We start from the raw sequence: 14,692 nt of genomic DNA, 5'->3' as shown, positions 1-14,692 counted from the left end.
AAGTGTGATTAATTAAAGGAGATGTGAGATAAACACATTTAAGACAGCAATCCAACATGATAGAAACTAAGTCTAGAACTAGAAGTTGCCATGCTATTTATATAATACTTCCATAGGTAAATGATGAACCTTATGAAAAGCTCTTGGATTTTTGTTTTGCCCTGCATAGAGTTGTAGAGATATCCAAAGACTTGACATCAGTATGAATACCGGTTTATATATTATACAGAGATGTGGCATGATTGCTGATGAGACAAATATCCACCAGAGACCAAAGGAGTCTTATCAATTGTTATCATGGTTGCTTTAGTTTTTGACTTGTTAGAAGGAAGTCTTAGATTGATTTTCTAGTTTGATTTGTTTCACATTTTGTCATGCAGAGGCTGTTGTAGCTTGCCATACAGTATAGGTTTTGCTCATTGTTGAAAACAGTAAAGTGATCTACAGATGTGTATATCCTAGTCCTTTGGTCTTTGGTGGATTTTGACAGTGCATTCAAAACTGTCATATTTCATATATCTATGGTAGAAATATTGTATAAAAAACAAGATTCAGTAAAATGTCTCTCATATGTGTAGATACACAAGTAAAGAAAAAAGGTAGTAGTTGATTATTTTTTAAATTGTTCATTGCAAGTTCGTAAGAAAAATGGCTCTGAATAAAGTATAAGTTATATAAAACTATTGAAAAGAAAAATCAGAGACAAAATAAATCGCTAATAAGCTGGCCTGTTGGAAGAGGTACAAAATTAATTAATTCTATAAAATGAAAGGCAGGACTTTTGTTAAGCTGTATTTGGGGTCGTCTTCAGTCCCTTGACATTATAATATTTCTGTTGCCTTTTTTCCAGGCAATAATTTAATACCAAAGTAAAATGTCAATCATGGATGTAAAATTTATATCAAAACTTGGTATTATGAAAAATGACAGTTGTGTTGGTTCCACTGAATATAAAACTGTGTGTTTCACTGTGATTATCAAAGAAAGAAAAGGTTTCACCGCATAAGCAGTTCATTAAATGTGTACCAATCAATTTTTGTATTCTAAAAGCCAAGTCTATCTTGAATGGGTCTAAAAAAAAATCATGTAAATATCTTTGTCAGTGCTATAAGAGTTATATTTCAGTATTTTTTTTTTATTTATTTAAATTCTCTGGGGCCATATTATATCACCAGTGCCTACCTTTTAAACTGAAGGGGTCTAATTGATTACATAAAACAGCATTCAGAAAACTGGAGTTCTAAAATTTAACACATTTATTCTAAAGTAATTAAAACCATAAAATTATGACATATTTTGATTTACAAGAAAACATGAACATAAAAATTGAGGTACTTCAAATAGAGTTAAAATAACATCAAAAACAGATGTTTTTTTAATCTAGAAAACAACATAAAAATCTCTCCTTGAGGGCAAGGAACTACTCTGCCCCTCCCCTGGAGTTTTGCACATGTGTTTGAAGTTATTTTTATCATGCAGGAAGACCAGTTTATTTTTCCAATTATTTCCCAGTATAGATCAATGCTACATTGAGGCTTATAGGAGCAATTTACCGGCTAATATTTACATGACTATGATCAGGCTATGAAGTAGTTTACAACCTTACACTTCTTCCAGAATCTTAGCTTACAGTTAATTAGAACAGATTAATTTGGGATTCTTTTAAAAAATTCTTTCTACGATATTTAGAAAAAAAGAATAAGGCATTGCCTTTCTTATTTGTTGGAAATTGTAGTGATGGATTAGTTAACTTAAATTTACACTGAATTTGTAATGCAACATCTATGTTTGCCTAGAGAGTGTTTAGGGTAATCAAGGATTTGTCACCCGTAATGACATCATTGGTATTTACCTGGAACCAATCAAAATGTATTGATTATAGTCCATTGAACTGATTTGTTGACAAACAATTTTAGCAGAGGAATAAATCTACCTAATTTTACATAATATGGAATATATGTTTATATACAACTTAACAAATTTCATGCCACAAAAATTTAAAGGATAAGCTAACAAGTGATAGTGACAATTTATTTAAAAAAACTGCCCAACAGATCAGTTTTCAATTATACTGTTCTTGTTTAAGGAAATAGTATACTAATTTATTGGCAGAACTTGTTTTGAGAGTTGCATGCTAACAAATAAATGCTAGCAGTCTGGAATAGATGCAACATAAAGAAGAATTTATTAAGTGTCCAAAACGAAATTGTGCTGTTGATTGGGGGCATTCAGAGGTTAATTTGGCTATGACAGACAATGAATTGATTGGAAATTTACAATAAGTGACAATTCAATGATCTCCTTGGAGTAAAAGAGAGACTGAAGATATATAACTTGACCATTAATAAGTCTCTGTGAAAGTAGATATTGATTTTACTGGATTAATGTCAGCATCATGGTGTGTGCGTTTTAAAAAAAATCTTGATTTGTTATCATATTAGCTCATTAATTTGCATAAGTAATTAAAAATGAAATTTTTTAACAGACTTTTGGAGCGTGTCCAGTCAGAGCCAGCTTTGAAGGATACTGGTTCCCAGTTTATTGTATCTGTTACAAATCTGCTGGAAAAGTTACTTGATTATCGGTAAGTTACCTTTTTTTTATATTTTATTACATCTTTAAAAACAACAGAAATATTATCCTGGGTCTTAAAAAGTAAGTGCTAATCATTTTAGGTAAAAAAAAAAACATACTTGTATAAATAAAAAAGAATGAAATAAAAACAGTACAATAACCAAAGCAATAACATGTATTGTGGTGGACAGGAATAGGGTTACTATAAGAAAATTAAATCATACACAGTCAAGTTGATGTTTAGTTGTGGACTCTACTTATGGCTTCTAGTTTCATGTCTACAGTTTTTCTCAGATGCTCTTTAAATTCTTCAGTGGAAAAATTCAAAAGCATCATCTTCAATCAACACATCTTTGAAACAGACTTCAGAATTTCAGTATCACTTTTAACATAAATACTCCTGACAAGAAAACTCCAGAAGCAAAATCAAAACATTTTATTTAATTGGTGGAAAATGCTTTTCATATCCAGATAATGAGAGTTTATGTTTTGTAAAATTGCATCTGTTAAAGAACAACTGTGTTATAAGTATTGACAGGAGAAGAACTCTTGAGGAAGTCATTACATCCCTTCAAATTAATTCCAAATGCTTTCTAAGTGATGATGTTACTTCAGCTTAATCTGTTAGGTTAAAAAAAGTATCTGTTAAAGCTGCAGATGGTGGCAAAATGTTTTAAACATTTAAATGTTTTTCCTGACAAAAGTTCAAATTTATCAACTACAAATGGGTGCTTCCTTTCATGAATTTCTTACAAAACATGGTAAAAATGGATAAACAATGGTTAATTAGAGTTTAAATTTTTCATTTTTAGTCCTGCATGTGATGGATGTAGTGAAACTTTTCAGGCTTCAGCAAAGCAAAGTATTTAGTTGTTAGATTAGGTTCATGTTCAGAATAAGTACCATCATCTGAATATCTCATATTTAAGAAGATAATGATGTCTAACTCGTCAATTTCTTCCCCTAAATTTGTAGAAATAGCATACAGTGTTCAGTCTTTTTGTTTGTTTTTACCAGTAGAGTTTAAGACACACCCAGTAAGTAATATTTATCAAAAGAACGCATTAATATGACAATCAATCATTTTTGTCTGTTTTATATTTTTTGGGGCAAAGCAGCTAAACAAATCTAGGGTGACAGTTTACTTGCAGTGATACATATTATGGTTTACTTATGTGTGTATATGTGTTTTTTTTTTTAATGTTTGAGTTAACCAGGTTTTCCAATGAAAAATCTTACTATTAAAAGGGAGAAGTATACATGCAACAGTCAACAGATTTTTTTAATAAATTGTTACTCATTTTAATCTAATTTTATCAAATGTTTAAGAGTTTTTTGTTTAATTTATTGGTCATTTTTCTTGTTGAGGAGTAATGATCCATAAATTCTTGTGGAAACCCTTATATGCTGTTTCTTATTATATAATTGAATGGGTGGTGAAAGCAATTTTTCTGTCAAGTTTACATATCTATTGCTATTAAAATTACTTACAAGTATTAAAATATTGCTGTAAAATTGTAACACAAACTCAGAAAGGAAAATGTACCATTTTGAGAGAGAAATGTTCACTATAAACACATACATGTATATATTTTACTACAATGACATTGTAATTGAAATAAAAACGTATAATACTTTAATATCTATAAGCAGCTCTTTAATGATAAACACATACTGTGATAGCCAGGAGATTATAAACAGAAATGACACCAGATACTCTATAAAGTAATCAGTCAAAAATTGACGACTAGGGGCAGATAACTGTGTTCTTTAATTTGTGACAGTGCCCTTGAGGTAGTTTTTACTAAATACATATAAATTGAATTAAAATGCTACATGGTAATGGCTATCATAATCCCTATAAGAAATTCAATACCAAAGAAATCAACAAGTATCTAGTATACTAGAGACTGTAATCCAATTAATTGTCAAAATGTTTTATATGTACTGGTTAAATAAGTTTAAAATCAACTATGATCAATTAAAAGATGTCTAAAACTATAATTTGTTTTAAATCAGGAATACTTAGAAAAACATGTAAAATAATTTGAAAAATTTATAGATTTGGTCTTTTGTCAGTTCATCAGTTCAAACACATTTACATCTAAAAATGTGGGTTTTTTTAAGTAAATAAAAGGCAGATATCTATATGATATGTTACTAACTAACAAGAAAGTTTACTCTTTTATTAAATAGATCTTCTTTGAAATTCAATGTTTTCCCTCTGTTAGTGAATTGAACTATGATTTCCCATACAATCAGATGTCTGTTGCTAAGATGCATGCAATCCTCCAGCTTAGAGGTATATATCTCCTCATATTTAAAATGTTTCCCGGATAAAAATTACTATTCTGCTGATGAAATCAATATATGATTTATTTTCACAGAGAAACTGAAAGACAGTTAAGTATGTGACATGTAGATTGTATCAGTAGGTCAGAACCATTATTATACCCCTGCTTTAAAAAAGTGGGGGTATACTGTTTTACCTCTGTCTGTCCTTCCGTCTGTCCATTCATCCATCCGTCAGTCCATCCGTCAGTCCGTCCGTCCCATGAATATTTACCGAACACTTGTATTATTTTACACATGATAGCCAAGTTGAAAATTTTCGTCACATTTTTCTCAGGAACTACTTGACAAGGATTTCTGAAATTTAGTTTCAGGGTTTATATAAGTCAGCTATACTGTGTGATGCATTTTCAGATTCATCACTCAACAATTTCCTGTTTACCGAACACTTGTATTATTTTACACATGATAGCCAAGTTGTAAATTTTTGTCACATTTTTCTCAGGAACTACTTGACAAGGATTTCTGAAATTTGGTTTCAGGGTTTTTATAAGTAAGTTACACCTTGTGATGCGTTTTCAGATTCATCACTTAACAACTTCCTGTTAACCGAACACTTGTATTATTTTACACATGATAGCCAAGTTGAAAATTTTTGTCACATTTTCTCAGGAACTACTTGACAAGGATTTCTGAAATTTGGTTTCAGGGTTTATATAAGTCAGCTATACAGTGTGATGCGTTTTCAGATTCATCACTCAACAACTTCCTGTTTACCGAAATATTTCGGCGGGGGTATCATCAGTGAGCAGTAGCTCACAGTTTTACTTGTTTAGATCATGAGAATTAATTTTTTTCTTTTACAGACAAAATTATGATGGAGAAGAGAACAGAGACAAGCGCATGCAGTGTACATTCAATATACTTGTAAGTATTTTCTGTTCAAGACAAAAACGTGCAGTGTACATTCAATATTCTTGTAAGTATTTTCTGTATAAGGCACTTGTTTGCAGTTTACATACAAGACACTCATATACACAGTGTACATTCAATATTCTTGTAAGTATTTTCTGTACATGGCACTTGTATGCAGTTTACATACAAGACAAACATGCAGTGTACATTCAATATTCTATTTAGTTTTTTCTGTACAAGACAAAAACATGCATTCAGAGTACATTCAATATTTTTGTAAGTGTTTTCTGCATGAAAAAAATATATCTGCTTTCACACAGGCTTTTGTTTGTGCTCTATGATTTTTATTACAGATGATTAAAAAACTGCATTGGGCATATTTAATTAAAATTGGTATTACCATTTCTTTCAACAATTTTTAAAATTGTAGAACCTGTACTTTTTCATGCATCTCTGTTGTTAAATTGTTTATGAACCATTGTCCTAACATACAGATGTGCATACAGATGTTTTTTGGGAGGATCTGTTCTGTTCAGATTTCTAGAAGCAGCGATTTTAGTTCTTGTTAGTGGAAATCTCTTTGTTTAATTGATAGTAATAACATTTGGGATACACTTCAATAGTGTATTGGGTATAGAAATCTAGATACAGTTCTATCTTCTCATGTATCAGTTATAAAGCTCTTTGATTGTTTCACGCTCTTTGTTAACAAATTTTTATAGTTTAAAAACACTGTAAAATTTTAAGCTTTGTTCTTAATCATCTGATTTTGTTTCATAGGAATCTTTTGTAAGTTAAAATCTTGGTTTATTTCTCCTCAAAAGAAATTGAAACTTCTGTTTATAGAACAGATAATTGATAAAGCAAATAAAAATCCAATCTTCTACAATATTGAAAGAAATAAAATCTTCGTGAAGTTGTTTTTGTACTCATCAGTTTTGTCAAGTAAGTCTTTAAATTCCAAATTTAGCAACTATTTATGTCCTGGGTTAATACAATTTCTTCCCTTTTTGTTTAACACGTCTTTAGTTTATTGAAATGAAACTAACATTCCCAAAATAAAACTGCATTAATAAGTTTCAGTTATGTGATCATGACATGTTCGTAATTATCCATTAGTCTTTTAATCTCATGCTGTCAATCATACCTATAAAACTACAATATCTATTTTCTAGCTTTTATAATTTGATCACAGTTTGTTTAACTCTTACCATTATATACAAGACAGCTAATGGTTCCATCCCATTACTTGACTGTTAAGTGAGAAATTAAAGCGTAAACCATACATCTGTTACCCACTTTCCTTTCAAAGGGTCAATTTTTTTAACTTGGTCAAGAATTATTTAAGATATTGGGTGGTAAAACCAGTTTGACGTTATTTGTTGGTGTTTAGCACCACTTTCAGTGCCCTTGTCAATTATAAAGATAGGATTCAAACACACCTCGCCACAAGATAGGTTCAATTCACAACCTCAGAGTTGACAGTCTAGTGATCACTGTAGATTACCTACTTAGACCACACACACACAGCGAGGCCCCTTGAACAGTTACAAGAAAATTAATTATTAACACATAGACTTTTCATCCTGTAAAAGAAAGAGGTGACATAATCTTTAGCAACTGCATTTTTTTTTGGAATTCAATTGTGTTTCTTATTAATATTACAATGTAGAAAGCTTCACAAAGAGATACATAGAAAATAAGTTTGGAAGATAAATTCTGGATGATAAAGATGAGTGTCCAGTTCTTTATCATTTATTTCAAAGTCATGTTTATATAATGTTAAAACACAGAGAAGGAAAATAAATTGTGTTGGTTGTTTGGGTAAAGATTTAGCGTTTTCCCTAGAAAAAAAATTGAATGGCTGACAGGATGTGATCATGAATTTTGAAGGATCTGGGCTTTTATAGGGAGATATAGGGGAATCAGTTTTAAAGGGTGGGGCCAAACTATGCATAAATATTTTAAGGAAAACACTGAATGTAATTCAGATGTGTACTAACTAAATTCTTCTCTGACAAGATACAACTTTCTTTTTTTTTGTGATCATCCAGTAATAATTCTTGAGGCTTTATATACTTTCAAGTGGCTTAAACTACATCATAACCTAGAAAAACAGATCAGTGACCCATAGTTGATCAGAAGCTTGTTTATGCAGTTCCATCATTAACCCCATTATTGATTAAAATGTTTGAAGAAAAAAACATGTACACCTGTTTGAATGGCAGATAAGATAACTTTGTTGTTTGTTCCCTGTTTGTCAATAGTTAACTAACCATATCAATGGTTAAAAATAGGCATCATTATTTGAAGCATTGTTTGGATCTTGCTCAGCTGAATAATGAGATATGTTCAATCCAGTTATTATTGTACTTGTGTGGATGGTTTTACTTCCTCGTTGACATTTCTTTATTGATAAAAGATCACTTTTGTCTGACAAGAATTTCTCACAGACAAATAAATATCAAATGAAAAAATAAACTGAAAAGATTTATGTAATTATTGTTTGAATAATGAAATAGATGAAAAAAAAAAATATTTTATTGATAAAAATTTATTACTTTCAGTTATATTCACTATCTCTTTTTCATTTTTTTCATTTTTTGTTAAAAAAAAAACTTTGCCGTTTATATTGGCTTCTTATAAAAAAACATAGCCAAAAAAAATAAGAGTGCAAGCACCTTCATCAATTTCATGCATTACCCCCTGGACCCTCTTAATTCAGCAAGAAGATGATGGACGTGTTCCTAAACTTCTTAGCTCAAAGGAAAGTTACTGTTTGCTGGGTAATTAGTATTATTAATTTCATAGGTGTATGCAAGGCCTTAGTGAGGAATAATTTTTTGTATTTGCATTTATTCAATTTGTTAAGTACTAGCAAGGGAGGTTTATGTAGAACTGGTTAAATCCAACCACATTTTGTGCCTGTACCAAGTCAGGCTGTTTGAATCATGTGTGCTTGTTGTTCTTCTTCTTTGACTTTACGTTGATTTTTTTCAGAGGAGTTGAATATTGGTGATTTCCATTACCCTTTTTATGTATTTTTAACTGACAAATGATAGGTAACTTTGTACCTGAAATATTGAAACTAATGCCCATAAATATTATTAATTTACATGAAAAAAATTGAAATTGATTTCTATATTGTAATCATGGATCATGACCAAAGACCAACATAATGGACAGAATCAATAATTGATCATTTAACTATTTGATGATGAAAAGGTAGATAAATATTGATTCCTAATGATGACTGATGCTTATCTTTAGAACAAGTTACAACAGTGAAAAAAATGAAGTCATAATGTAGGTGTGAAGACTAGTTCAGAATTATTAAAAGTTACTGATGTCATTTTCAGTAATGTTTTCCCATATGTAGTCACTGTTCATACAGCTTCTTACTTTAATGAGAATTCTTAAACTATACTAATGTTACGATATTTTCAGCTACAGATTTTTTTTACTTCAACTTTCTGTAAACTTCAAGAAATATTTCATTTTGAATTTTTAACTCTTCAGAATTTCTATCGGGACAATAAAGATAAGAGACGAGAAATGTACACACAATATATCAAGAAATTGTATGACCTTCATTGTTCATCCAGAAATTATGTAGAAGCAGGACTTACACTTCAATTATATGTACAGTTATTGGAATGGAAAAGTGATGAAATCCACAGTGAAATGGGATTTCATCCAGAACCACAGTGTGAAAGGAAAGAAAAATTACTCAAGGAAATTATTGAATGTTTTGATAAAGGAAAGGTAAGAAGCATTTATAGTTGTGGCCATCCAATCAGATGGAAATAATTTTTTAAATGTTAATATTGGTTTAATGTTATCAATTTGTATTTTAGCTTTCATTTTACCGGTATATCCAGTGAACTCTGTGCTTGGAAAACTTCTCTAAATGGGTACACCTTTCATTTAAAGGTTAAATTTGCAAACTTGAAAAATTCTTAAAAATAGAAATCATTATTGCAGATAAAGCCATGATACTTTATGTAATTTACATTTAGTAATATAATAATCAGAAAATTATTTCAATTTCAAATTTTCTATCAACAGGTTCATGTCACTTTATAACCTGTGTAGCTGTAAAAAAAAATTGTGTTCTAATTTGATGTGTCCCACTTTGCTACATAAGATTTCTTTAAGCAATCATTATCTTTTATACTTCTTTAGATAATGAATTGGTCTCATTCAAATTTTAGTTAATGTTGTCATTTTCAGTTATGGGAGTATGGTATACCAGTTTGTAAAGATTTAGCGAGTTACTATGAAAGTAGGTTGATGTACAGAAAACTGAGTGAGATTTTAGTAAGTATTACACAGTTAAAATTACATGTATGTAAGATAACTTTATTTCTAAATAATGATATAATTATGTTTCCTACAAACATACATATAGATAGGAATCATTTTCTCTTGTGTAATACCAAATGAAGGATTTCAATGGGTAAAAAAAAATGGTATATCCCTTTTAAAGGCATACATTGTATTATATTGAGTTTGCAATTTGTTGCCTTTAGGGAGAAAGAAAAAAAAAAAACATGAAGAATAATTTTTTTGATTTTTTGGGTAAAGATTGCTTGAAATGCAATCAAAACCCTATGGTACTGACTTGATATCTAATCTCCCAAGGTTTATCACTACTTTTGAGATACACAAAATATAGTGCATTGATCATAACATTCTAAACATCCTATCCATGAACATTTCCAGTAATTTATCAATGAAATATATGCTCAGATATTCAAGTTACAAAATGATGTTATACTTGTCAAGAAAATAACAACTTGTGCAAGGTGCAGGAATCTATTATCTGTTCTAAAAATATCAATGATGTCATTGTTCAAGTAATCTTTAAAATTGGAGTTATCTTCCTTTGTCCATAATTGTAGTTCAATCAACTACAACCAATGCTTTATACAATGCAATGTTTAATTTTACTTCCCACTGATAAATTAAAGCAATCTTTACCCTTCAGTGCTTACAAGCACTTTGATTGTTTCTATGTAAATGATAAACTTACATAACAACAGAACATAAGCAAAAGGAGAGAATTAATTTTCAAAAGTGTTTTATTCTAAATTTTATTTCTTTGACCAGATGTACATTAATATTAAAGGAGTTGTATTGTCTTTCAGCAAAGAGAAGCATCATTTTTCACCAAGATTTTAGATGGGGTACAAGTAAATGAAACTGGAACTTCTAGCCAGGAACAACCAAAGTTTTATCCAAGACAACAATCTTCATACTTTAGAGTGGCATATTATGGCATGTCTTTTCCTCCATTTGTACAGGTGATCTATCATACTTTCTCTTTTCACATATTTTTATTTCTACACACTCACATATCATGGTTTCTGATATATAATTAAGAAGGGAGTACAAAAATTTTGTATACTTTAATGTACTGATATTTAGCAGCTCTGACTTTCAATGAGTTTTTAACATTCCTATTTTCTTATCGGAATTCAAACCAATATTTGCTTGAAAAGTTTGTGGTTACCATTAAAAAATATAATTTGCTGCACCCACTGTTATCAAAGATGGCCACCATCGGCTCAAAACATTTTTGTCATCCCCTCTCAAACTAATTTGCCACATGCAACTACACTTTTACATCATCATTCTTTCGTCTTTGGTGGAAAGTTGTTTTATTGGTTATCATACCTCATCTCTTTATTTTTATATTAATGTTAATGTTTCTAAATAATCCTTTAATCATTGTGAAAATTCGTTTATTTTTTTCAAAGAGAAAATTCTTGTAATTCCATATAAAAGTGTTGGTCATAATATTATAAGTTATATGGTTTGCTACTGACCCCCTACGGATGCATAGAGGGTTAGTTAAATTCATAGGGGGTGAGGCTGAATTTAGCTGAATCCCCTTCGGATTTTACTAACCCTCTATAGATCCGTAGGGGGTCAGTAGTGAACCTTATAACAAAATTTAACCCACACAGGACTTTTTCTGCCAAGTTTTGTAAAAAAAGAAACAATGAAATACAATAACATTAATAGATGACTTCACCATTAATATTAGATGTCATGTCATGAACCCCATAGGAAATTTACTGACCCATACGGATCCATAGGGTGTCACCACATGACATGACATAATGTCACTAATTTACCCAAGGTGCGATAAGGTAAATTATTATCTTATCTATGAAATGTTGTCACAATATTGTTAATCATTACCTTATTTATTGGCAAGGTAATAATTCTTTTCCAGAATAAAGCATTTATCTATAGAGGGGATGAATGTCTGAAACTTCAGGACATAATAAATCAGTTGACACAAGAGTTCCCGTCAGCAGAAATACTAAAGACCAACAATCCTGTGGAAGAAAGTAAAAAATATGGAGAAGCACAATGTATCCTTTCATATTAGCTTTATACAGTTTCTGTCACATTTATAAGTATCCACTGATGTTGGACATAGAATTTGTATTTTTAGCTCTCCTAATGTGTAGCTTACAAACTCATTAGTTTTTTTCTCACATTGAATAACTTTTTATTGCACATACCACATCTCCTTTTCTGAGGTAATATTCTGTCATCCTACAAAGTTTCAGTTATAAAACCTTAATTGAATAATAGACATACAAATAAGTGGTGTGAAACCTGTACCTGATCCAAAGAATGCTTACTCCTCTGACCAGAAAGTACCAAGAGAAGTGGAAAAATTTTATGAAAGTAATGATGTGGACACATTTCAGATGGACAGATCATATCATCAAGGAAAAAAAGATAGAGATAATGAGTTCAAAGTAAGTACAAAATTAATGAGAGTTAAAGAGCAATGCATTTAATTACATGTTTCATAATGTTAAAAAAAACCTCTTATAATCAGGTCAGAGAAATTTTGAGTGACCAAAAAATCATATGTAGTCCCAATATAAGTAAAACATCAGTAAACTGATGTTACGTTAGCTTACAAATTAGTAAATGGCAAAGTAGGTAATCTTGATATAACATTTGATAAATTAAAAAAATGCACTAATTTTAAAGTCACTTATTTTTTGGATAGGTACCTTTTAATCATCAATTAACTATACTAATGTAAATTTAAACCAATTAAAACTGCTAACCTGTAAAAAACAGCCAAGTTTTTAATTAATTCCTTTCACATTTTTCATTTGTTTCAACGTTAAATTTAATAATGATCAGTTTCTTGGTGTTACCAGAGTGAGTCATACTTTTATTTTCATGATAAAGTACCAAATTTATTTCAATGAGAAATTGCAGTATTTCAACATTTAAACATTGATAGGTTCCTCGAATAATACTTATGGCTAAAAATATATCTTTACATTTACAGACATTGTGTACAGAAAGAACTGTAATGAAAACAAACCATAAATTTCCTGGTATATTACAATGGTATGAAGTCATACAGAGTGATACAAAAATATTTAGTCCTGTTGCCACGGCTATCAATGCTGTAAACAGTGCCTGTCATGAGTTACAAGTCAGCATTGAAACTTGTCGTAGAAGTTGTAGTGACAACAACATGAAAGATTTATCCAGACAACTTAATGGCATGATAACAGCTCAAGTCCAGGGAGGCATACCAAAATATCAGGAGGTAATTAGGAGTTTAGTATATAAATACATTTGTATTTGTACATATTTGTTTGGCAAGTGGCAAAATAACATCTACATCAAACATTAACATTTGTCTATAATATTCCTGCATATACCTATTTTGGTCTGCCATATCCAAAATTATTCAAATTTATCATTTATTACAAAATAATTCAGGACTTTCTGTTTATATGGTGCTAATAAAAATGTACTTGGTAATGTTCGATGTCAGCAAAGTATGAAACTCACAACCCAAGTAAAGTCGCATTACCCATATCATCACAAAACAATACCAAAATAAGTCTCAGTAAAAGCCATTTGAGAAATATGTGATAAAAAGAATATGATCAGGTTTTTAAATGAACTTAAAAATGTTCATCACACTTTTCTTCAGTATTACTAAACAGAACAAATTCATATTTGTTCAGAAACTTGAAAGTGATGAATTGTAACATGGTAGCACTTTTGAGATTTGTCAGATTTTTACTTTCTATTTGCCAATATTTTGAGTTTTCTAATATATTGAATGAACTTTAAATTTTCATCACACTCTTCTCAAATACTACTGAACAAAATTGCTTCATATTTAGTCAGCAGATTGGCAGTGATGAGTTGTAAGGTGTGAGCACTTGGGGCCAGTAATTTCAAATGTCTAATTTAAAGGACTGTATTTGTTCTTTATTATTTTTTTCTGTGTAGATGACATTCAATCATGAGAATGATTAGATTGTTGTAACTTTATATATCATTATAATGTAATTTATAGCTGAATTTTGTAATTTGTAGGTTATCATTTCATTGTTATATGCAGTAAAATTTTGTAATTTTAGGCATTTTTCTCTGAAGAAGTTACAAGGTTACATCCATCAGAAAATGAAAATGTTCAAATTTTGAAAGATCAGATAAACTTACAGGTAACATCTTAATTAGATTTAAACTGTTTGAGAATGAAGAGTATATTCATTCCCAAGTTGTCAAGATTAGTCCATTAAGAGCTTGCCAAACAAGTGTTGGCTCAGGTGGAGACGTTTGTGCTTTTTGATAGGACATTCATGTTTTTTTTTATGGACATTTGTCTTTTGAAAAACGGACATTTGCACTTTTCTACAGGACTGTTCATTAGAATGGGCATAATATTATATTATTCTGAACCATTTGTTGTTCATTTACTGTGTAATGAAAATCAAAGTTGTAGATTTGTTATGGAAGGTATGATGAGTTTGACTCTTCCATCTATCCATTAATCTCTCCCTCTCTCAGAATGTCCATGCCTCAATCCATATGTCATCACTTTGTTATCTCCAGTATATCT

General features: G+C 30.2%; 2 protein-coding genes across 9 annotated transcripts in view; one reads left to right on the top strand and one right to left on the bottom strand.

Moving 5' to 3' along the window:
- LOC127711284 (zinc finger protein 277-like) overlaps positions 1-14,692 on the bottom strand; it is a 295,784-nt gene that overhangs the window by 149,950 nt on the left and 131,142 nt on the right. The gene's annotated exons all lie outside the window — the stretch shown is intronic.
- The window catches only part of LOC127711014 (dedicator of cytokinesis protein 3-like), a 131,477-nt gene that overhangs the window by 95,316 nt on the left and 21,469 nt on the right, over positions 1-14,692 (top strand). For all 8 annotated transcript variants that reach the window (XM_052216964.1, XM_052216998.1, XM_052216989.1 and 5 more), the window contains 9 exons: positions 2,486-2,584; positions 5,733-5,793; positions 9,301-9,546; positions 10,015-10,101; positions 10,932-11,087; positions 12,026-12,167; positions 12,394-12,563; positions 13,115-13,381; positions 14,211-14,294. In XM_052216964.1, coding sequence (XP_052072924.1) covers positions 2,486-2,584; positions 5,733-5,793; positions 9,301-9,546; positions 10,015-10,101; positions 10,932-11,087; positions 12,026-12,167; positions 12,394-12,563; positions 13,115-13,381; positions 14,211-14,294 — 1,312 coding nt within the window. The remainder of the gene's footprint in view (positions 1-2,485; positions 2,585-5,732; positions 5,794-9,300; positions 9,547-10,014; positions 10,102-10,931; positions 11,088-12,025; positions 12,168-12,393; positions 12,564-13,114; positions 13,382-14,210; positions 14,295-14,692) is intronic.

This window comes from Mytilus californianus, unplaced genomic scaffold (genome assembly GCF_021869535.1).
Source record: "Mytilus californianus isolate M0D057914Y unplaced genomic scaffold, xbMytCali1.0.p SCAF_1, whole genome shotgun sequence".
Taxonomy (NCBI): domain Eukaryota; kingdom Metazoa; phylum Mollusca; class Bivalvia; order Mytilida; family Mytilidae; genus Mytilus; species Mytilus californianus.
This window is presented reverse-complemented; position numbering and strand designations above follow the sequence as displayed.